General features: G+C 54.1%; 1 protein-coding gene across 1 annotated transcript; it reads right to left on the reverse strand.

Annotated features, from left to right (window-relative positions):
* Positions 1 to 54: 54 nt before the first annotated feature.
* Positions 55 to 21,960, reverse strand: RAB17 (RAB17, member RAS oncogene family). Its single transcript, XM_079924953.1, has 6 exons — positions 21,730 to 21,960; positions 14,943 to 15,102; positions 6,148 to 6,299; positions 4,778 to 4,903; positions 1,110 to 1,203; positions 55 to 840 (listed from the first exon to the last, which is right to left on the reverse strand). The coding sequence occupies exons 2-6, from the start codon at positions 15,097 to 15,099 to the stop codon at positions 728 to 730; spliced, it is 642 nt and encodes a 213-aa protein (XP_079781079.1). The 5' UTR covers positions 15,100 to 15,102; positions 21,730 to 21,960; the 3' UTR covers positions 55 to 727.
* Between the last annotated feature and the right edge of the window lie 57 nt (positions 21,961 to 22,017).

Raw genomic sequence — 22,017 nt, forward strand, 5'->3', positions numbered from 1 at the left:
TTTACCTTTCGGAGAAAAACTCATACGCGATACAATTTGCACCTCGGCTTGAAGTCTGAGTCCTGGCGTGCTTTGCACAAGCACCACTTCGCATTCACAGAGAGGAGCAGAGAGTAGGGGGTCTGATTCCCCCACCCCCATCCCCAGCTGCCCTCTGTCAGGCACCGTCCTTCGGGGGAATCTCACAGAGATCCCGTGACGACGGGCCCAGCCCCATGATGGTCACGCCATCTCTCCCTGGCACTGCCCCCTGCAGCTGGGCCTGCTGTCCCCTCTCCCACCTCCCAGGAGCAGGGGGGCCCCAAGCCCCCGGGCAGCCCCCTGCCCAACACCAAGTGCATGCTGGGTGATTTTCCGATCTTTATTTCCCCTCTGACCATTTCATTCTCCAGTGTCCGGTGGCCAGGCAGCTAAGGGCAGGGCCATGCGTGCCCGCCCCGCAGGACATCAGGGATTCAGTCGGTATCTAGTGTCTGAGAGGTGGAGCTGACACCTTCTGGGAGCCTTGGACATGGGACCCTCTCCTGAATGATTCCCACCAGCTTGGGAGGTGGTTATTCTAAGGGACGCCCTCTTGCAGAGCCTCTAGGACTCAGGAGCAAGCCAGCATCAACAGTGAATCAGGTAAGTACCACAAGCGACGTGGAGCTGGCGGCGGCTCACCCTGAGGACCAGTGGGTGTGGGCTGGGCGCATCCTCCCCACGGCCTTTCCTGGAGTGGCCCCTTCTAGCGGGCGCAGCATCTGCCCCGCCCCGGGGGCGTCTCATTCAGAGCCAGCCGTGCATCTCCCTGCTGCCTCTGGCCCTCCTGCTTCTCTTGTCTCTGCAAAAGCTCTCGGGCTGTGGACGACAGGAGAAGGACGTGGCCTGGTTGGGAGGAAAATCCCCCAACCCAGCCCAGCACTCGCCTTGCACACGTGGCATCCCCCAGGGTCCCACCCTCCCTGATGTTTTCCAGGAAGCAGGAAACACGGGCCCTTGACTCCTGCCCACTTTCCAGGCCCTGGGGACGTTCTGCTGGGTCCCAGGTTGCCAGAGAAGAAGACCTGTTGAAGACCCAGTGATGGTCCCCCCACCCCCTGCTCTGGGGTCGGAGGCTGGTCACTCACCGACAGCACTGAAGACTTCAGTCACCTGGTGGTTCAGTTTGGCCGAGGTTTCCATGAACAGCAACCCCTTGCTCTCTGCAAACTCCCTCCCTTCCTGACGGAAATGGCCACGGAAAGCCCACATTAATCATCAGAAGTTTCCCAAGAACACTTAGACGCCTTCTAACAGGAAGACCCAAGAAACACCGAGAAACAATTGCACCAGCAGAGAACGTCATTCCTCAAGTTCTGTTTCTGGGGCTCCCAGAGAAGGGGGCCCAGACCAGGGAGCAGGGCAGGGAGGGTGCTCGCTGGCAGGGGAGCCCGGCACCCGCAGCGGGGTCCAAGGATGCTTTCCTTGGCGAGGTTCCTGCCCCTACCACGGCTCTCTGGCACCGGTGGGCTCTGAAACCAAGTGAGAACAGAGGAAACATGGAAGGGGAGTGGGGACAGCCTGGTGGGAGCCTGGCCCTTCTCTGGGTCCCCCACCACCGTCCCACAGGGGTCCGACCTACGTGGAGTGAAGGGTGTACAGAGCAAGGGCGTCTGGGAAACACCAGGGCTGCTCGTGTGGCCGAGAAGCGGAGAAGCGTTCATGGGAAGGCCGGGGTGAAGGAGGAGCTGGGGGCCTCCCCGTGCAGGCCCCTCGCCTCCGGACCCTCCCAGGAGGCGCAGTGCTCAGTGCCTGACGCTGAGCCGGCCCCTGGGGGCTGGGCCGGCCGTGCCCACAGCATGGCGCCCGGCGGTGTCTACTCCCCCCACCCCCAGCCTGGCCCGCAGAGCTTTGCTCTTCACCACCCCCCAACGAGCTTCTCAGCCCTTTCCCAGACACAGGGATGGGGACATTATTACTTGTATTTTAAAGGACAAGGTGACCTGGTACAGCTGAAGACTCGGTGACTTCAGGTAGCTCATATCTGGGTCACATGAATGAAACTCAAATACCCCCCTTTGCCCAACTAGCTTGGGGGTTCCAGATGGGGTCATTTTAGGGGTTTGTCCTCGGGTCCAATGAGCCTCTGGCCCCTAAATTACAGGTCCCCAGCCCTCCGTCTGCCAGTTTGTCCTGGAGGCTTCCCAGGATGGGAGCACGGTTACCTCACCCCCCGTGGAATGAGCACATCCAATGCACAGATCTTGACTCCTAAACTCATTCCCCGGCACTAGGAACCAGGGCTCTTTGGGGAAATGATTGATTCCAGGGCTGGGGCTGAGAAAGGACAAAGGTGAACCTGGAACAGCTTGGTGAGCCAGAAAGGAAGGAAGCGCTCAAGGAATAACAGGGCGGGTGACAGGGCCAGCGGAGGGGAGCGCTCTCAACGGCCAAATCTAGGAGCAGATTTCCCGCGACCAAGGGAAGGACGTTAGTGGGGAAATGACGAAATCTGAGCGACAGCTGTAAAGCAGTTCGAACGTTCGTTTCCTGATTTGCTCGTTGTTCCGAGCTTACGTAAGATGTTAACATTTGGGAAAGCCGGGAGAAGGGCCGACAGGGACTTCTTGTACTATTTTTGCAACAATTTTTGTAATTCTGAAATTATTTTAAGATGAAAAGCCCCCAAGTCAATGTGAAAGCTGCACTGGCCACAGGTCAGCTTGGCCTCTGCCCAGCCAGGCACCTGAGGCTCCGGGGTCTGCCCCCCGCCCCCAAGGCCCAGCTCAGTGGGAGCTCAGAGGGAACAAGAAGCCAGGGTGGGGTCTGGGGGCCCAGGGTCTACAGCCCAGGCCCCAGGGTGGCCGCTTCCGTGCAGTCTGAGCCACGGGGTCCCCCTCCCGCGGGCAGGGGTCCTGGGAGAGCGGAGAGGAGACCCCTCCCGTCCCTGAGCTGGCCCCCGGCCTCCAGTGGGTCTCCCCACCCAGGCCCCGTCTCCCAACTCGGCCTGACCTGGGCCCCACACGCTCTTCCTAAATCACCCATCAGGCCCCCACCCCAGGGACTCAAGGCTGCCCCGGTATAAAGCCCCCAGTCCCAACACCAGTGCTGGGATCTCTGCCTCTGAGCCCCAGCGCCTACCCAGCACGGCCTCCGCTGGCCGCCCCCTGCCCCCAGACTCCTCCCCTTCCTGCCCTGCGCTGTAGCCCAGCACCCTCCCCGTCCCACTCTCCCCTCATCTGCCCCTCCTCCCAGAGCCTCTCCTAAAACCCACCCCCACATACACACACACAGACACCACTGTACACACGCGTCCTGTACACACACGTCCTGTACACACACGTCCTATACACACACGCGCGTCCTGTACACACACATGCGTCCTGTACACACACATGTCCTGTACACACACACGTCCTGTACACACACACGCGTCCTGTACACACACACACGCATCCTGTACACACACACGTCCTGTACACACACGCGTCCTGCACATACATGCGTGTCCTGTACACACACATGCATCCTGTACACACACACGTCCTGTACACACACGCGTCCTGCACATACATGCATGTCCTGTACACACACATGCATCCTGTACACACACACGTCCTGTACACACACGCGTCCTGCACATACATGCGTGTCCTGTACACACACATGCATCCTGTACACACACACGTCCTGTACACACACGCGTCCTGCACATACATGCGTGTCCTGTACACACACATGCATCCTGTACACACACACGTCCTGTACATACACACGCGTCCTATACACACACACGTGTCCTGTACACACACGCGTCCTGTACACACACACGCGTCCTGTACACACACGTGTCCTATACACACACACGTGTCCTGTATACACACACACGTCCTGTACACACACACATCCTGTACACACACGCGTCCTATACACACACACGTGTCCTGTACACACACACACGTCCTTTACACACACGTCCTGTACACACACGTCCTGTACACACAAACACATCCTGTACACACACACGTCCTGTACACACACGCGTGTCCTGTACACACACATGCATCCTGTACACACACGCATCCTGTACACGCACACGTCCTGTACACACACACGTGTCCTATACACACACACGCATCCTGTACACACAAACACGTCCTGTACACACACGCATCGTGTACACACACGCGCGTCCTGTGCACACACACATGTCCTGTACACACAAACACGTCCTGTACACACACGCATCCTGTACACACACGCGCGTCCTGTACACACACGCGCATCCTGTACACACGCGTGAACCCCTTGCTCCCTGCTTCAGGCTCTCCCCGCTTTACAAGCAACCGCCTAGAGCATTTATTCTGCTGTTGGTCGTTTTACAGAAGAGCTGCAGCTTTCGGGTTCTCTCTCCCTTGCTCATTTCCTAGCAAAAAATTTGGATTTGCCCCTTCTTGAACAGTTTATTGAACACAAAGAGAAAGATCTGAAACCCACCATTACTCAAAGAAGGAGCGAGGGTGGGAAGGGTCGTGGTTTCCTCATGGAAACCGTTCCCTGCACTGCGCCCGCCCCTGCCAGCCCTCAGGAGGCTGCGGTCATGCTCGCAGCTCTCCCCGCAGCCAGGAGCAGACACCTCTGGGTCTGACCTTCCCAGGAGAGACCAGAAACCTTCGCCCAGGAGGGAAGCTAAAGTGGTATGTGAGTGTGTGCGCGTGGGGGGCGGTGTGTATGAGTGTGTTGGTAGGTGGGCGTGTGTGTTTGGGGTCCCTCCCCCCTCCTGCACCGGGGACATAATGACCGTCTCCAGGCCCACCTCAAAGGTCACCTCCCGCTCCTGGTTGAGGTCCGTCTTGTTGCCGACCAGCATCACCACGACTTCTCCCGGGTGGAACTCCTCCTCCAGGTCCTTCAGCCACTGCCGCGCCTTGCAGAAGGAAGCCTGAGAAAGGAAAACAGGACTGTCAGGCAAACCCGGTGGTCTTCCTCAGCCATCCCAGGAAGGACAAGGCAAGTGTCGGTAGCTACCTGCGTAAAACACAGGATCCAAGTGACCCACCCAAGGAACCGTGAGGGATGGATGGGGGTGCTCTGTTCTGGGTACTCCGGGAGGACCACAGAGGGGCGCAAACCCAACCATGCAGCAGGAAGAGGGGCTGTCAGGGAGGGCTTCCTGGAGGAGGTGACCAACTTTCACTGAAGGAATCTACTGGTTGTCACGATTTTAACATAAAATGGCACATGATCCAACTGGCCTTATATCGGGCCCCAAGGGCTGTTCTGCCCCTTGAGCAGGGGTAGCTGGTCTTTCTCTGGCCTCGGGTGGTCTGGGCCGAAGGCAGCTCTGTCCTCACCCAGCCAGCAGGAGGCTGGGGGCTGCAGGAGGTTCCGAGTCAGACCTGGAGCTCTAGGGGCCTCTGCTCCACGATACCCTCAAGGACCACTTTGTGGGGAAGTGGCTGTCACAGCAAACCCTGATCCTAACTGCAGTGCCCCACAGACCCGGGAGCGGGGCCTGTGTCCTGGGCCCCACGCAGCCCCTCTCCCCTGCAGCCATGCTGACCCAGTAGGCCTGCTCTCAGCACTGCAGGGGCTCCACGCACGGCACTCGACCTCCTTAATTCCACCAGCACTGCCCTCTGACCGGAAATCCCTTCCCCCTCGCCACTCACATGCCCACCACCACCTCCCTGCCCGGCCCTGCCCAACAGGGCTAATCCTGTTTCTCCCAACGTCTCAGCTAGAGCCTTCCTGCAGGAAGTATGGTGCCCCTCCTGGCAACTCCCATAGAACCCCACCCTTCCCTGCTGGTACACTAAGCATCTGCTCACTGCTGTTCGGCCCGATGAGATTCTGTAGTGGATGTGCAGCCAGGGCTGTATCCTGCTTTCATAACACCCCCCTCACCAGCTCCGTGGGCACCCAAGGAATCGTGAGTGATGGACGGGGGTGCACTGGTCTGGGTACTCCAAGAGGACCACGGAGGGGCGCAAACCTAACTGTGCAGCAGGCAAAGGGATTGTCAGGGAGGGCTTCCCGGAGGAGGTGACTGACTTTCACTGAAGGATTCTCCACTGGTGCTCACGATTTTAACATAAAGCACCAGCACAGGTCAGTCACGTAATGCCGCCAGAAGGTTGCATCCATGTGCCTGGGAGGGCGGGGACACACCCAGGTGAGCCTCACCTTCCTGGTGACATCATACACCAAAAGCGCAGCATTGGCACCCCTGAAGTAGAGGTGGCAGACGCTGTGGTACTTTTCCTGGCCGGCCGTGTCCCAGATCTCAAACTTCAGAGACGCAGCCCCCAAATCCACCACCTTTGTGAAGAACGCACCTGAAACAGAAGCCCAGAAGGAGTTTTACATGGAGGACGAGGTCTTTATCCACGGCTCAGCCTGGGCCAGCGTGAACCCTGGGCTCAGCAAACCAGCCAGAGACAGCCAGCCCTGTGCTTCCCGTCACCCTCAGTGGGGAAGGCTCAGCAAACACCTCTTCTAGAAGATGGCATTTTCCAGAAAAAGCAAAGAGTGGCAAGGAATTTGCTGCAGACCTTTGCAGATTCCACAGAGGCTTTGGGTGGGAAGATAGACTCTCAGGGTCCTATTCAAATCCTCTGGACTATGTGAGGCATGGAAGGGTCTCTGACAACCAGGGTCACCCCGTGGGTGTCCAGCGAGGTAGCTGGCATGCTGACGGTCACACCAGCTCCTCCCCTGCAACCTTCCCGGCCTCCTGCTAACCCCCCAGCCTGACCCACACCTCTCCCTGCTGACCTCCCTTCTCCACTGACCTCTCTGCTTGGAATCCTTCCTCTTCCCCACCTCCCTACATGTCCACCGGGTCTCTGAGTGTGAGCCCTTGGGGCAGTGCTGGGGCCCCCTTCCCTGGGCGTGGTCTACAGTAGCCCGCCTGTGCTTATCACTCACCCACTGCACAGGTAGACTTCCGTGTTCTCATCTGTCACCCCTGGTGACAGGGAGCACCTGGAGAGCAAGGACTTTTATGCACTATTGTCCCTGCTTAATAAGTACACACAACGAAAGGTCTATCCCCAAACCATTCATTCAACATATTGGGCAATCCACCTTTCATTTGAAGACTGTTTTCCCCTTAGCATAGCTTTCCAAAGTGTTGTGGCTTTAAAATAGTTATTTACTAACACCAGGATGTTCTGTCCCCAGAATGTAAAATGGTGCAGCCACTATGGAAAACAGTAGGAAGATTCCTCAAAGAACTAATAAGAGTTGCCATGTGATCCAGCGATCCCACTCCTAGGCATATATCCGAACAAAACTATAGTTCAAAAAGATACATGCACCCCAATGTTCACAGCAGCACTATTCACAATAGCCAGGACATGGAAACAACCTAATGTTCATCGACAGATGAATGGATAAAGATGTGGTACATACATACAATGGAACATTACTCAGTCATAAAAAGAATGAAATAATGTCATTTGCAGCCACATGGATGGACCTACAGATTATCATACTAAATGAAGTAGGCCAGAAAGAGAAAGACAAATACCATATGATATCACTTATATGTGGAATCTAAAACATGACACAAGTGAACTATTTACAAAACAGAAACAGACTCACAGACATAGAGAACAGACTTGTGGTTGCCAAGGGGGAGAGGAGGTGAAGGAGGGATGGATGCAAACTAGTATATATACAGGAAGGATAAACAAGGTCCTGCTGTAGAGCACAGGGAACTGTATTCAATATCCTGTGATAAGCCAGAATGGAAAAGGATGAAAAAGAATATACGTATGTATAACTGAGTCATCTGCTGTACAGCAGAAATCAACTATACTTCAATAAAATAAATTTTAAAAAAGATGTTCTGGGCTTCCCTGGTGGCGCAGTGGTTGAGAGTCCGCCTGCCGATGCAGGGGACGCGGGTTCGTGCCCCGGTCCGGGAAGATCCCACATGCCGCGGAGCGGCTGGGCCCGTGATCCATGGTCGCTGAGCCTGCGCGTCCGGAGCCTGTGCTCCGGAACAAGAGAGGCCACAGCAGTGAGAGGCCCACGTACCGCAAAAAAAAAAAAGATGTTCTGCCCCCATAGCGTATAGGGTATGTCATATACAGAACTAGACCAGGGACTGGGAGGGACCAGGGATGAGACTCCAGGCAAAGCTTCTGTCCTGCCCAGACCCGGGCTGGGTTGGAAGCTTGTTGGGAGATTCTGGTAAATGTAGCCACATGCTTGGAGTTAAATTTTTCACTCCAAGGCCAGTGTGTTAGTGCCCTGGGGTTGTCATAACAAATATAACCGCAAAAAGCGTGGCTAAAAACAGCAGACATTTATCCTTTCAGTTCTGGGGGCCAGAGGTCCAAAATCAAGGTGTTTCCAGTGTTGGCTCCTTCCAGAAGTTCTGAGAGGGAATCTGTTCCACACCCCCTCCTGGCTCCTGGTGGGGACCAGCAACCGCCGGTGGTCCCTGGCTTGTAGGTGCATCTCTCCCGTCTCTGCCTCTGTCTTCACATGGCCACCCCCTCTGCATCTGTGTTCTCCTGTTACAGAGACACTGGTCATGGGATTCAGGGCTCACCCGAAATCCAGGAATATCCGTAACTAGTTACATCGGTAAACACCCTTTTTCCAAATAAAGCCACATTCATAGGCACTGGGAATTAGGAGGAGGACGAATCTTTTGGGGGACACGATTCAATTTGCTACCGACAGAGAATAAGAGACAAGTCTGGGCTGAGATTTTTAGCATAGAAAGGGTAAGATCATGATTCTCTCTCATGAGAATCTAGTTTGGGGTGACTCCTAAATGGAAACCGCTGATCCACCCTCTGCCTGCACATCCTGGATTTTTCTGCTCGTCCACAAACTCGAAGTCAGATACACTTCCTAGGTGTTATGGACCGAATGATTGTATCCTCCCAAAGTTCACATATAGAAGCCCTAACCCTCAGTATGATAGTATTTGGAGATGGAGCTTTTGGGAGGCGATTAGGGTTACATGAGGTCATGAGGGTGGGGCCCTGAGGATGGGATTAGTGCCTCTGTAAGAATGCACTCCCTCTCTCTCACTGTCTCTCTCTCTTCTTCCCTCTGTCTCCTCTCTCTGTCTCTCTGTCTCTGTCTGTCTGTCTGCTCTCTCTCTCTCTCTCTCCCCTCCCTTCCATGCAAACACAAAGAAGAGGCCATGGAAGCACACAGCCAGTTACCTAGATGGCAGCTACCCATAAGCCAAAAGAGAGCTCAGGATGAAAACTCTTTGGCCAACACCTTGCTTTTGGACTTCCAGCCCCCAGAACTATGAGAATAAACCTCTGTTATTTAAGGCACCCAGTCTGTGGTGTTTATTATGACAGCCCAGCAGAACGCCACACCAGGTCAAAGAAAGCTGCCGTCTTCAGCTCAACAGTAGGACTGACAGCTCCCAGCTCATACAGGGCTACTGTCAGGACGGAGCAGGACAGAAGCTCCATTAAGACTGTTGAGGTCTTGAGGGTGAGGACCACGCCTGGGCCTTGGAGGGAAGTCTATCAGCTGCAACAAACTCTGTCGGCTTGCTTCAACCTTAGAGATCCCAGCTTCCTCCTTTACCAAGAGTCAACAGTGCCCTCTTCCCAGGGCGGTTGTCAAACCCAGGAGAAAAGAGACGAGGTGCAGGGTGTGGCACCTGACGCCCCTTCCTCCCCTCCCTCTCCGCTCTCCCGGCTCACTGCCTGGGAACAGCAGCCTTTGATCCACACCCTTTGTCTGTTTGCTATCAGGTCAAATCACACTTCTGTGTGCGATTTTGGTTTCAGCCTAAAAGTCATCACCGCCAGGTTACAGGTGGGCATAAAATTCAGGTTTGCCTCCTTCGCTTAACAATCTTAGCTTCTGTTCTACTCTGAAAACGATGGCTGGTGGCTGAGTTTAAATCAATGTAAAATCCCAACCGATTTCCAAGGAGCGCAGGGTTTTCACACGGAGCAATGATGTGGCATGAGCGGCTGTTGGATATTCACAGACCGCAGCACCTCGTCTCCCCTGGAGACAGACACAGACCCCCCAGGTGGGCCCCTGGGCTGGTATCCAAAGCAAACTTCCACCCCCTGCCCCGTGAACTCCTGGCTCCAACCCACAAAAGAGCCCACATGTATCACCTTCCTTGTTCAGAAACCCACTGACGACATTTTCTACCTGTTCACAGCTAAAGCCAAAAGTGATTAAAAAGTAAACTTCCGAGATATTCAGACAGACTGGGAGATTTTTCCTGAAATGATGTTGGCAACAAGCTGGGATGTGGGAGCAGGACCAGGCCCAGAACCCAGAATTGTCCACGTTTCTAGAATACGCTGGTGGAGAGGACACACCGGCACATTTTTACCAGACGATACTCTGAACCGGGGCCACCTGGCATTGCTTTATATGGTGACACAAAGCAGGGCTCCAGCCTCCTCTGGCCCCAGCACAGACCTCAACACAGGAGCCCCAGCAGTGGGGACACTTGGGGACGCTTCCGGCCCCCTCCCCAGCCTCTGGAAGCGGGCGTGCCTTCCACTTGCTGAGCTGAATGGACCCCCAGTGGGCAACGAATGGCAAGAGAATTCACTGGGGGTTGTTCTTCAACTTGCATTCTGTTGCCCCCAATTAAAAGGTGTCTCAACTAAATGTTAACACAAGGAAACGTTTTGCTTTTTGACCTTTTAATTTAAATAAACGTCCTATCCTGCTCACTGAAACCCTCTCTGCAGCGCTCTCTTTTCTGTAAAAGTCACGAGCTGCTTCCCGGTGGAAGGGAACACAACATGGGTGACTTCTCAGGGTCACCTGGGCTCCAGCAATGTTTCATTCAGCAGGGAAGGGAGGTGGGGCGAAATCCAGCACCTTTCGAACCTTCGCCGCCCCAGGCAAGGCCCAGCTGGTCCAAACTGGCTTCTGCCAGCAAATCCGAACGCAAGCACTAGATGTCACCACCCCTCCAAAGATGTCACTACAACGTGCAGGGCAGGGAACTGGGCTGGAATTTCCCCTGCTGCTGCCTTTCAGGATTCCAGGATGAGGGGTCTACGGGAGCTCTTGGTGCTCCAAGCTCCCAGCCACCATCAGCGCGTCTGGCAGCGGCCCACCTCCCCTGCCAGCCCGTCTCTCAGATGGGCCTGGCGGGCTTTGTGGTGCTGGGGCAGCCGGGAGTTCAGGGGGTTCTGGTCTCCTCCCAGCAGGCCACGCCCTCGGGCGGCTGTGCTCAATTCCACTCAGGCTCTGCTTCGGGTACAAGAGTCTGTCACCGCCTGCCACACTTACGGCTCCGGCTTCCTCTGGAAGGACAGGTCTTGCCGCAGGGTGGCTGGAACCCTGTCTCGGCCCGGGCGCTCTTCTGCATAGCTGTGCCCAGTGCTTGTGTAACCCTCCACTGCGGGGCCACTCCACACACTCACCGACAGATCCAGACCCTCTGGAGGGGCCCAGGGACCCCCGCTCTTCCCCAGGGCTGGAGTGTCTTGCAGCCGGCCTGCCCTGAAGGCAGCACCACCAAAGACATGCCAGGCCCTGGTCCCCCCGCTGCCCTCGGGAGTGTGAGCGTGGCCGTCTGAGGAAAGGGGGCAGCAGGAAAGGGTGACAACTGAAACCAAGCAGGACCCTGGGGGGCTCCTGGGCACAGAAGCCTTTCCATTGTCCCCTGCTTTTGTTTGTAGGGAACAGACTCCAGCCCCCATGACCTTCCCTGAGTTCCAGAGGGCAGATTCGAACCGTTGCTGATCAGGGAAGGGAGAGGACGCAGAGACAAGGGAGGGGCAGCCAAGAAGCAATAGAGCAGCCTTGGGCCAGGGTCCTGGTTCCGCCTCAAGGGATACACAGAGGGACTTCCCTGGTGGCACAGTGGTTAAGAACCCACCTGCCAATGCAGGGGACACGGGTTCAAGCCCTGGTCCGGGAAGATCCCACGTGCCGCGGAGCAACTAAACCCGTGCGCCACAACTACTGAGCCTGCGCTCTAGAGCCCGCAAGCCACAACTACTGAGCCCACATGCCACAGCTACTGAAGCCCGTGGGCCTAGAGCACGTGCTCTGCAACAAAAGAAGCCACCGCAATGAGAAGCACAACGAAGAGTAGCCCCCGCTCGCCGCGCTAGAGAAAGCCCGTGTGTGGCAACGAAGACCCAAAGCAGCCAAAAATAAATAAAATAAAGGTCCAGTGGTTACGACTCTGCATTTCCAAAGCAGGGGGCGCAGGTTCGATCCCTGGTCAGGGAATTAAGATCCCACCTGCTGTGTGGCGTGGCCAAACCAGAAAAAACAAAAAAGGGGGGAGTGTCTGCTTTTATAATAATATAATAATTATCATAGCATAATAATTAATAAAACCACATAGAATATAATGTGATTAAATATCATATTATAATAAATAATATTATTTATTTATTTTTATAAAAACTTAGTCATCGTTATAATATCCACCTGCAAAGGTCGTAAGAACATCACAAGGTGTACAAGGCATGTGAAGTAGGCCCAGAGATGTACGTGGCGGAGACCGTCATTCCCACAGGGAATTTAGCTCCTCAAAGCAAAGGAGGGCGCACTCATCTCTACGTCCCTTACACCCAGCTCAGTGGCTGGCACCTACTAGGTGCTCCATAAATAGGCTGGTTGTTGATTGAATAAAGGACCGCTAAACCCACCTAGAGGGCTGCGGGCCACGGCAGCCCAGGAAGCCAAGGCCTAGGGCACCAGCCCCAGGGCAGAGCCGGGGTCCTGGGGAGATGAGCCCGGGCCTGGGGGAGGGGCACGGGCAGGAGGAGGACGGCCGGGGCCGGGCAGAGGACCAAGAGTGGAGAGGGTGCACCCCGGCCTGCCACCCAAGCAAAGGCCCCCCAACCCTGACCCAAGCCCAGGCTCTGTGCACCCTCCTGACCCTCGTAGGACCCCTGAAGAGAGCACGGTGACTTGGACAGCCTGGAGAGGGTGACAGCTTGGCCCCCGACTTGCTGGAGCTAAAGGAAGCGGTGGAGGTGACTGGGGTTGGGGAGACAGGGCGCCCCACCCACCGTCCACGAGCTGCAGCGCGCTGGACCTGCGGGTTTCTCGCTTGGGAGAGTTAGCGAGCTTGTCTGCACTCCCCTTTCCCTCCCCGGAAATACAGAACGCCAGCACCTCCCGCAGCCTCGGCCTGGCTCTGTGTGGGGGGCCTCTTCTGCCCCACAAGGTAGGTCAGAGCTGCAGGCCTCCCTGGGCCCACTGAGCTAAGTTCTCGGCTCACCGTGAGTCCCCAGGCCACTCCATGCCTGCTGGAGCCCACCCCCTGGCCGCCCACTGCCTCCCGGGATACTGGCTCTCGAGCAGGGGTCCTAAACTTTTGAGGGGAAGTTCCCTGTAGTAAACATTTTAGGCTTCGAGGGATGTACTGTCAGCGTTGCCAGCAATCAACTCAAAGCCGCCCTTGCAGAGGGAAAGCAGCCACAGAGGACACACAGGCATGCGCGGGGCTGTGTCCCCATAGAACCTTATGTGCATAAACAAGCAGGGCCCTGGGAGCCGTGGCCTCGGACCTCGGTCTTAGAGTGAGATCCAGCCCGACAAGCCGCCCGGTCTGGTCCCTGCTGTCTCCCTCCCCTGAACTGGAATCCAGGTTCACACCCAGGGACACAGCCCTCAAAATCCCAGCTTGGCCTGGCCCCCTTCTGTGGTCTCTGCTCTCAACGAAACCCACTTGAAGCCAGACTTGGCACTTTGTCGTATTTTTTTAAAGCCCAGTCTGATATCACAGGTGAGCGGTGTCAACTTTCCTGCTGATGGAGAAGAGGTGGCCCTGCGTGCCCCTCAGCCGGCCTGAATCCACGGTCTCTACCAGCTCTCCCCGCGTTCCCGTCCTGGGGCCAGCCCTTCTCCCTGCTTCTGCCCTTCTCACCACTATTTCTGGGGGCCTGGCCCTGGCAGATCCCTTCGGGCTGCATATTCCTCAGGGACTCAGGAACCACCCTTCTGAGAAGATTGAGGGCCCCCAAGGAGTTAATACCGTTTGCTGAATTTTGTGCTCTGTTTCTACGTTGGTGTGTCTGCTTGGCATCTTAGAGAATCCTCCACACCTAATGTGGGCCTGGGACAGAGGCCACACCCAACAGATACTTGGCTGAGTGAGCGAATGAATGGATGAGTGAGTGAATGAATGGATGAGTGAATGAATGGATGAGTGAGTGAATGAATGGATGAGTGAGTGAATGAATGGATGGGTGACTGAATGAATGAGTGAGTGGACACAGAGAAACGGAAGGCTTTTCCATAGCGGAGCCCAAATTTCACACCGAAGCTTTCGTTCCCAGTGAGGTGTCTCTTCCACCATGACGGCTGCCTCCTGAGAGGACTGGCACAGAGCACACACTGGGTTTCCCTATTTTAGGTGGGAAGTGGGGCTTTTCACCCCCAGACAGGATGTGAAGGAGACCAGTTATCCACAGATGCGCCAAAGTCCCTCCCCTCTGAAAGCCACGACTTGCTATCCTCTTTAAGCAGTGCAGTGAGAGAGGCCTCCCTCCCTGCCGTCCCATCCTACAGCACCCACCCTATCCGCCAGCCCAGGCCAGGCGGGTAAGCCGAGTCCAGGCAGAAAGGGAGCAGCGTCAGCAGGAGAGCAACCAGCCAGGGTGAGAGGCCGGCTTGTTCAGAGGGCTGAGTGGCGAGCCTGGAGGCAGGTTCTTCTTCTGGGATCCCCCCTCCACCAGCAGAAGCCCTCATACACCCAACCCTTCGGGGCCAGAAACTCTGTCGCGGATACACTACCCGCCCCCTCCCCGGCCCCCGCAGACTCCAGCTGAGCTGAAACCTGTCTGGGTTCTGGATCCCGTGTGCATGCCTGCCTGGGGTGGACCTCATGCCCTCCCTGCACGTGCCAGGCACTGCCCGAGGCTCCAGGAGAGCCTGGGAAATTCCCAGGTGGCCTCATCCCCAGGTGCCCCACGTGTGGGTCAGCAGCCCTGGCTCCCCCACCAGGAGACGAAGGAAGGGTGCCCTGTCCCGTCACTTACATCCCACGGTCGGCAGGATGCTCCTGAAATCGTTCTTCACATACTGGAGAGCCAAGCTGGACTTGCCCACAGAACCACTGCCCAGGAGAACCAGCTTGAAGATGCAGGCCTGGCCCAGGGCAGCCCCGGGCCGGGGGACCCCCTCCACCTGCGCCATGCCCTGCAGAGAGACAATGATGGATGGAGGCTGAATGTCAGATACCAAATACTCTGAGCAAGTGGGCCCCCGGGACGCTGCTGCCCTGGATGAATACAGACAGCCTTGAACGGAAAGGAGCTCCACGTCAGAGGCACCTGGCTTGCCACTCTGCACCCCATCTCCCCTTCTGGAACGTGGGGTGAGCAATAGCTATAATATACGCCTGCTGTGAGTGAGTGAATGGATGAGTGACTGAATGAATGAGTGAGTGGACACAGAGAAACGGAAGGCTTTTCCATAGCGGAGCCCAAATTTCACACCGAAGCTTTCGTTCCCAGTGAGGTGTCTCTTCCACCATGACGGCTGCCTCCTGAGACGACTGGCACAGAGCACACACTGGGTTTCCCTATTTTAGGTGGGAAGTGGGGCTTTTCACCCCCGGACAGGGTGGAAATGTTGTGAGGTGCTTGCAAAGCGTGTGCACGGTGCCCGGCAGGGGCCTATGCATATGAACGGCTTCGCACCCTGCAACGTAGTGATCGTGTGCGAGTCATCATACTGGCTCATTGCCCTCTTTCCATCACCTCTCACTTTTGAAAAACCTATGACTTATTCCAAAAAGGTTCTGAAATACCTAAAAGGTACAGCACTCTCTCAGCTGTGGTTCATGGATTCAAACTGGTGTTTCAAGAAAAAGCTTGGTGTTTCAAGGATCTCAAAACATTGCATTCCTTCCCACTGTATTGAAAGCCTCAGAACCCACAGTGATATGCCCTGGAGAAAAACAGCTCTGTGATCAAAATTAATTTGGGCAAACCCTGCACATGTTTTCATTGTAGAAAATTTCAGGCATGTACCAGAACAGAGAGGATGGAGGTCGCTCTGGTGGACCTCAGATCTCCATCATCCACCTCCACAAGAATCAGCTGTGTAAGGCCAACTGGCCCGAGGCAGGGGAACACAATCAGATTCACAGGTTGCATCAGACCGAAATTCTCCGGACCACCCAGTTCCAGAAACTGCCCTGGAGACATTCCGGACCACCCAGTTCCAGGAACTGACCTGGGGACTTTGAACCCAGCCCAGCCTTCCCGCCTTTCGAGGGGCGGGACTAACGGTCCACCAGGATACCCGAAAAGACCACCAAATAAGGAATGCCCTGCGCCCTCCCAGATTCACCACACCCCTTTCCCTTCTTCCCCTATAAAATCTTGCCCAACGCTCGCTGGGGTGCGACTTCTCTGGCCCCCTTTCTCTCGGACCAGTGAACCTCGCCCGGGAGCGCTCCCTAATAAAGCTCACTTGAAGCTTTCCTCTGTTTCGCGGTGCCGTTTGTTAAGATCCGACCTTAGAAGCTGTGGCCAATCTTGTTTCACCCACATCCCCAAACCCCGCTTCCTCCGAAGACTAGTTTGAGGGAATTCCTAGACATCCTATTAATTCTCCTGCAAATCTCGGTATATGTACATGCATCCTCTTTTTCTCTGTAATTTATTTGTTGAAGAAATCAGATTGCCTTGTAGTTTCCAGTCTGGATTTTGCTGATTGCATCCCTAAGTTGTCATTGAATGTGTTCCCTTGAACCCTGATTTTCTGTAGCTTGATGGCTCAGAACAGAAATCTGATTGGATATAGGCTGTCTTTTGGCAAGAATACTGTCATGAGTGTGGTGGGCATTTCCTCAGGAGGCAACAGCCATTGAAAACTGTCCCTACGTCCACTGTCTCATTCGGGGGCTGCAAACTGGTGGCATTCCACTGTTATCATTTTGTCTTCGTCTACTCTCTGGATTGCATCTAGAGAAAACTTCCCCTGAAAAATACCCAAACCCACCTCAGAGCTAGCCCGTTCAGTGAACAGAGCCTCTCCCACCTCATTGCAGTGGGTGGGAATGGAGGAAGGGAAGGGATTTCTAAGAGGGAGGGAGAAAAGCGAGAGCAGTTGGAAGCAGACCCAGTTTCCTCGCTGTCCCCAACAGGCAGCCACAGCCACAGACTGGTCTGGTCTGCGCTGTGGGGACAAAAGGAAAAGAATCGAGTTTGGGATCAAAGTTTAAAAGCAAACAGGACGGAGTCCTAAATACCAACAAGACTTTCTAAACAGAAGGTGACTGGAGTTACAGGGTTTGGCAGAGAAGGGTTCACAGGCCCATCCACTCCCTGGCGAAAGGGACACAGCAGAGCTGAATGGTTACTGGAAAGCATGTCTGGAGCCCCATCTTCCATGGGATGCTGTCAAGTTTCACCATCGGGGAGGATGCTTAATTGTGTCAACGGATGACATCCCACCAGGGCACCCTGCGACTTCCTCTGCATCCCGAAGACCCGCAGCTGCCCCGGGGGTTGGGGAATGCAGTTCTGCAGGGGCCGGTCCTCTCTCCAGAACCCACCACCCATGCAGGAATTCAAAGCAGTCTTTCTACAGATTTCCGATCCACTGGTAGAAATTAAACTCAAAGGCAAAATAAAATAAACACCGGGAACAAATGGGGGCGCCCCCCAAAGTGGCTGGCCCTCACGGATAAAATGACAGCCTAGGATTCAGCTCTACAGGCCAAAGGGCAAATCAGAGTCCGGAATGAGGATAGAAGCCGCAGGAAAGATAACAAAAAGATATTGGCTCAAAGTTCAGAGGTTGCTAGAGCCGCTTATCTGTCAACCCCACGGCCTAATCATCTGGGGAATTTGCCTTACGGTGAAGAAGCTGCTACATCTGCTCTCTTCTCTCTGTTCACCTCGATGCAATCCCTCTCCCACCGCAGCCTCCTGTCTGGTCTCACAGCTGCCACCCCTACCCCACCCCCTCACCCCCGATCGTGTGTCCAGTCCCCATAAATAGCAGTGCATAAAAGAGAGAAAAGTCTCTGCATGGTGGGGCCCACAGCTCCCTGTTCCTCTTCTTGACGGAAATGATCCGTTTCCAGCTCTCCCTTAATTCGCAGAATTATATTTTTCTTGGTTCTCTCTCTCGCCGGGCTGTAACTGCTCACGAAAGCAAAGACAGTGTTCACTGAGATGACAGTAGGTGCTCAATAAATGTCTCGCGCATATCCGTAGGGATGGCGTAGCAAGTCATAACTAGAGAGACACGCTGCTTCAACCCCATAGTTTGCACAGCCAGTCCAACCCCAGGGAGCTTGTCAAAAAGTGGGCTGGGAGCTTCCCTGGGGGCGCAGTGGTCGAGAGTCCGCCTGCCAATGCGGGGGACGCGGGTTGGTGCCCCGGTCCGGGAAGATCCCACATGCCGCGGAGCTGCTGGGCCCGTGAGCCATGGCCGCTGAGCCTGCGCGTCCGGAGCCTGTGCTCCGCAACGGGAGAGGCCACAGCAGTGAGAGGCCCACGTACCGCAAATTAAAAAAAAAGTGGGCTGGGATCTCTGTAGAAAGAGAAACCAGAGGAGGGGCATCCAGGAGGTGCTGGGACCCGCTTCCTCCAGGCAGCTCAGCCCGAGTGACCAAGAAAAGCAGAAAGTTACAGGTTTAAAGGCAACCCGGCATTCAGATTCAGACAACGTATTCAGATGAGGCTGCTGTAACAGCACGTAAAACCTTGACCAACTTAAAATGGTTTTGCCTCCTTAAAGAGGTGGGTTGACTAATCCAACCCGGAGTTACCGTACAGAGACAGCACTGCGCATGCGCAGAGTCTCCAGGATGACTCCCAAACCAAAAAGCTCCAGACTAGGAAACTCAAAGAATAGAAACGTTGCCCCCAGAGCCCTTTAGGAAGGACAGGTCCTTTAATAAGGAAAAGCTGGCTTCCTGGAGCGCTCGCGTAGCTTATAGGGAGATTCGAGACTAGCCGGTTCGCTTCCAAGTTTAAAATTCCCCGAAGCCCTTAAATTTTGCCCCAAACGTGGATTGTAGAGACACGTTTGAGAGCCTTGCCGGTCGACCTCGAATTAAACCTCTGTCTTTTCTCAAAAGCCAGTGCCATAGTGTTGCTTCTATGCTTGTTGGGCAGCGAGCCCTTGCCCTACAACACTGCGGGGGAGGGGGGGACCAAGGCTGATGGACCCGCCATCTCCACTGAGGCGCAGGGTGACCGTGTGCTCAGGGCCCCTGCACGGCTCGGCGGCACACAGGTTTCTACTGAAGCAGAGCAAGAAGCCTCCGGGGGTCCTGGCGTTACCCCACCTTACAGAGAGGCCCAGCAGCTTTTCTAAGAGAAAGATGCAGGAGTCCAAGCCAGAGCAGGCTCAAGGAGGAGGATGGGGGCGGGGGAGAGATGGACTGAGAGTTTGGGGTCAGCAGATGCAAACTATTATATAACGGATGGATAAACAACAAGGTCCTACTGTATAGCACAGGGAATTATATTCACTATCCCGGGATAAACCATAATGGAAAAGAGTATGAAAAGGAATGTATATATATGTATAATTGAATCATTTTGCAGTACAGCAGAAAGTCACACAACATTGTAAATCAACTAGACTTCAATAAAACAAATTTAAAAAAAAATTTTTTTTTTAAGCCGGAACAGGCTGCCTTCACGTCCACACTGGATTCACCAGGCACGAGCATCATTTCAGTCACTTACAGAGGCAGCAGGACCTGTGCTCCACCCACATCAAGAACCGCTGGTGCAACGAGCCTGCCGGGGAGCCGCTGGCCGGACCTCATTGCCCAAAAGATGGTCATCTCAGTAGCAAGCCCTCACTTACAAACCACTTTTTTTTTTTTTTTTTTTTTTGGCCTAATGTAGAGAAACAGAAAGTAGAGTGGTGGTGACCAGAGGCTGGGGTGTGTGTGGGAAGTGGGATGATATTGGTAAAAGGGTGCAAACTTCAGTTGTAAGATTCACAGGTTCTGGGGATCTCATGTACAGCATGATGATTAAAGCTCATATGGTATTATACACTCGAAAAGTATTAAGAGAGTAGATCTTAAATGTTCTCACCACAAAAAGAAATGGTAATTAAGTGACGGGGTGGAGGTGTTTTTGCAATATGTAAATGTACCCAATCAACACGTAACATACCTTAAATTTACCCCATGTTATATATATGTCAATTGTCTCAATAAAGCTGGAAAAAAGAAACGCTTTTAAGAATGGAATTCCCCAGGTTTCTGTGCCACCCCAGGCTAATACCTTGTTTCTTGCGAACGTACTTAAGACACCTGCTTAGAAGCAGATATTCCACTGATCTGTGCTGTAATTTTACATAAAGAGAAAGTTCTAACACACCTGCAGCAATTCTCAAGTATTTAAAGATACCCCTTTAAGTTTTCCTTGCTATTTATGTGCACTAATTAATAAAACTCTCCTTAAGTCAAGAAAATCTTTAGCCCCAAACATGTCTGAATTAACCAAAATCGGTGGAGTATGAATAAACATGCCATTACTATGATACCACATACAGGTGACACATCTCTTTATCTAAAAGCATTATTTTTCAATAAATATGAACACATAATTGTCAATATGAAAAAAATGAGATTACCCGTAATTCCACAGCCTTAATACAACGAGGGATGGTATTTTGCCTAATTTCTTCTAATTTTTTGTATAAGAATCTTAAAAACAAACCATCATTTTAACATAAAATTATGCATCCTACATTAAAAAAAAAGTAAGACATACGAAGGGCGGTTTTCCACATTACTGCATATGTTGTAGATGCATTTGACCTATGTGTGTTTAATGACCACATAATACCCCTACAACGTTTCCAATTTCCTGAACTATTTCTCTGTTACTGGATTTTTACTTGGCTTTAATTGTTTTTTCTCTGTAATAAATAAGACTGCAGTAAGCATTTTCATGTATGAGTTTTCGTGTGATTACACGTTGATTAGAGGTGGAAGCCCTCTGTTCAGAGAGGACTCCAATTGAAAAATGTGACTCCTGACCCGGCCCCTGTAATTTCACGAAGACAGGGTTACTGAAGTGTCTCTAAACGCAGAGACGATCTCAAGAATGCCACGTTCGTGATCGGGGCCAACAGGGACACCCTGCGGAGCATTTCGGTTTCGGGCTTTTCATTTCTGACAAGCTCATCTCCTTGCACCAAGGGAAAAAGGAGAGATTGCAAGTCCAAACCGGTCTTCCTGGGGGAGGGTCGCTCCAGGGAAGCGTCTGATCTGCCGAGTTCGTCGCCAGCGAGCACGTCCTCCTCCAGCTCTCCCCGCCCAGGCGTGTAAGGAACGCAGGGCTTACTGTGCAGTTGTCTATTCTGAGGTCAGTCGGTAGCACTTGGGCACCGTGATCCATGTGAAATGGATTCCTGTAAGGGCCCCTATTCATTACGTTCAAGCCTTTAAATGGATTTTCCCAGAGGCCACTCTTTAAATAGGAATCTCCTTCCAGGACCCTGACCTAGCAAGCCATCGGGGACGAGCAAGGACACCGCTGGCGCTCAGAACACACCCCTGGCTCTTCACTTCGCCCTTTTGACTCTGTGCACTGGGGCTCGTGCACGGACACACGTCAGACACAAAGGTGCAGGCACACATGACACACACGGATACACTCACACCCACATACATGCACACAGACACACAGATACAAACAGACACACATCGACATTCGCACACAGGTACACACACACACACACACACACACACACACTCGACAAAGCACACAGAAGTTTAAACAATGACACACACAGTCGACAAAGCACGCAGAAGTTTAAACAATGACTCACCTGTTCCCCAGGCCTGGTCACTTCCAGAGAGCCTGACACCCTATCATCACCGGGTCCCACAGGGCCCCTACGTGTGTCCCCTTTCTCCCCGCTTCTGGCCAGGGGAAAGGTTTGTTCCCTCAACAGGCGGGCTGGGGCGTGGCCGTGGCCCCGGGGCCAGGCAGAGGCTCACAGAAAACAGGTGAGAGGCAGCAGCCTCGGGCCAAGGCGATGCCCAGCCCCTCCCCCAAGGCCTCCTCCCGTACCGAGAGGCTCTCAGGGCAAGGTCCGCCGTGGTCAGGTGGTCAC

Source organism: Stenella coeruleoalba (assembly GCF_951394435.1).
Source record: "Stenella coeruleoalba genome assembly, chromosome: 6".
NCBI lineage: Eukaryota > Metazoa > Chordata > Mammalia > Artiodactyla > Delphinidae > Stenella > Stenella coeruleoalba.

Excerpts from the sequence above, each read along its gene's own strand:
- RAB17 (XM_079924953.1), bottom strand. The coding sequence starts at position 15,099 with ATGGCGCAGGTGGAGGGGGTCCCCCGGCCCGGGGCTGCCCTGGGCCAG. Across the intron at positions 1,204-4,777 it reads AGCGGGAGGTGACCTTTGAG|GAAGGGAGGGAGTTTGCAGA; the intron begins GTGGGCCTGGAG and ends CATTTCCGTCAG. Across the intron at positions 841-1,109 it reads TGAAGTCTTCAGTGCTGTCG|CCCGAGAGCTTTTGCAGAGA; the intron begins GTGAGTGACCAG and ends TGTCGTCCACAG.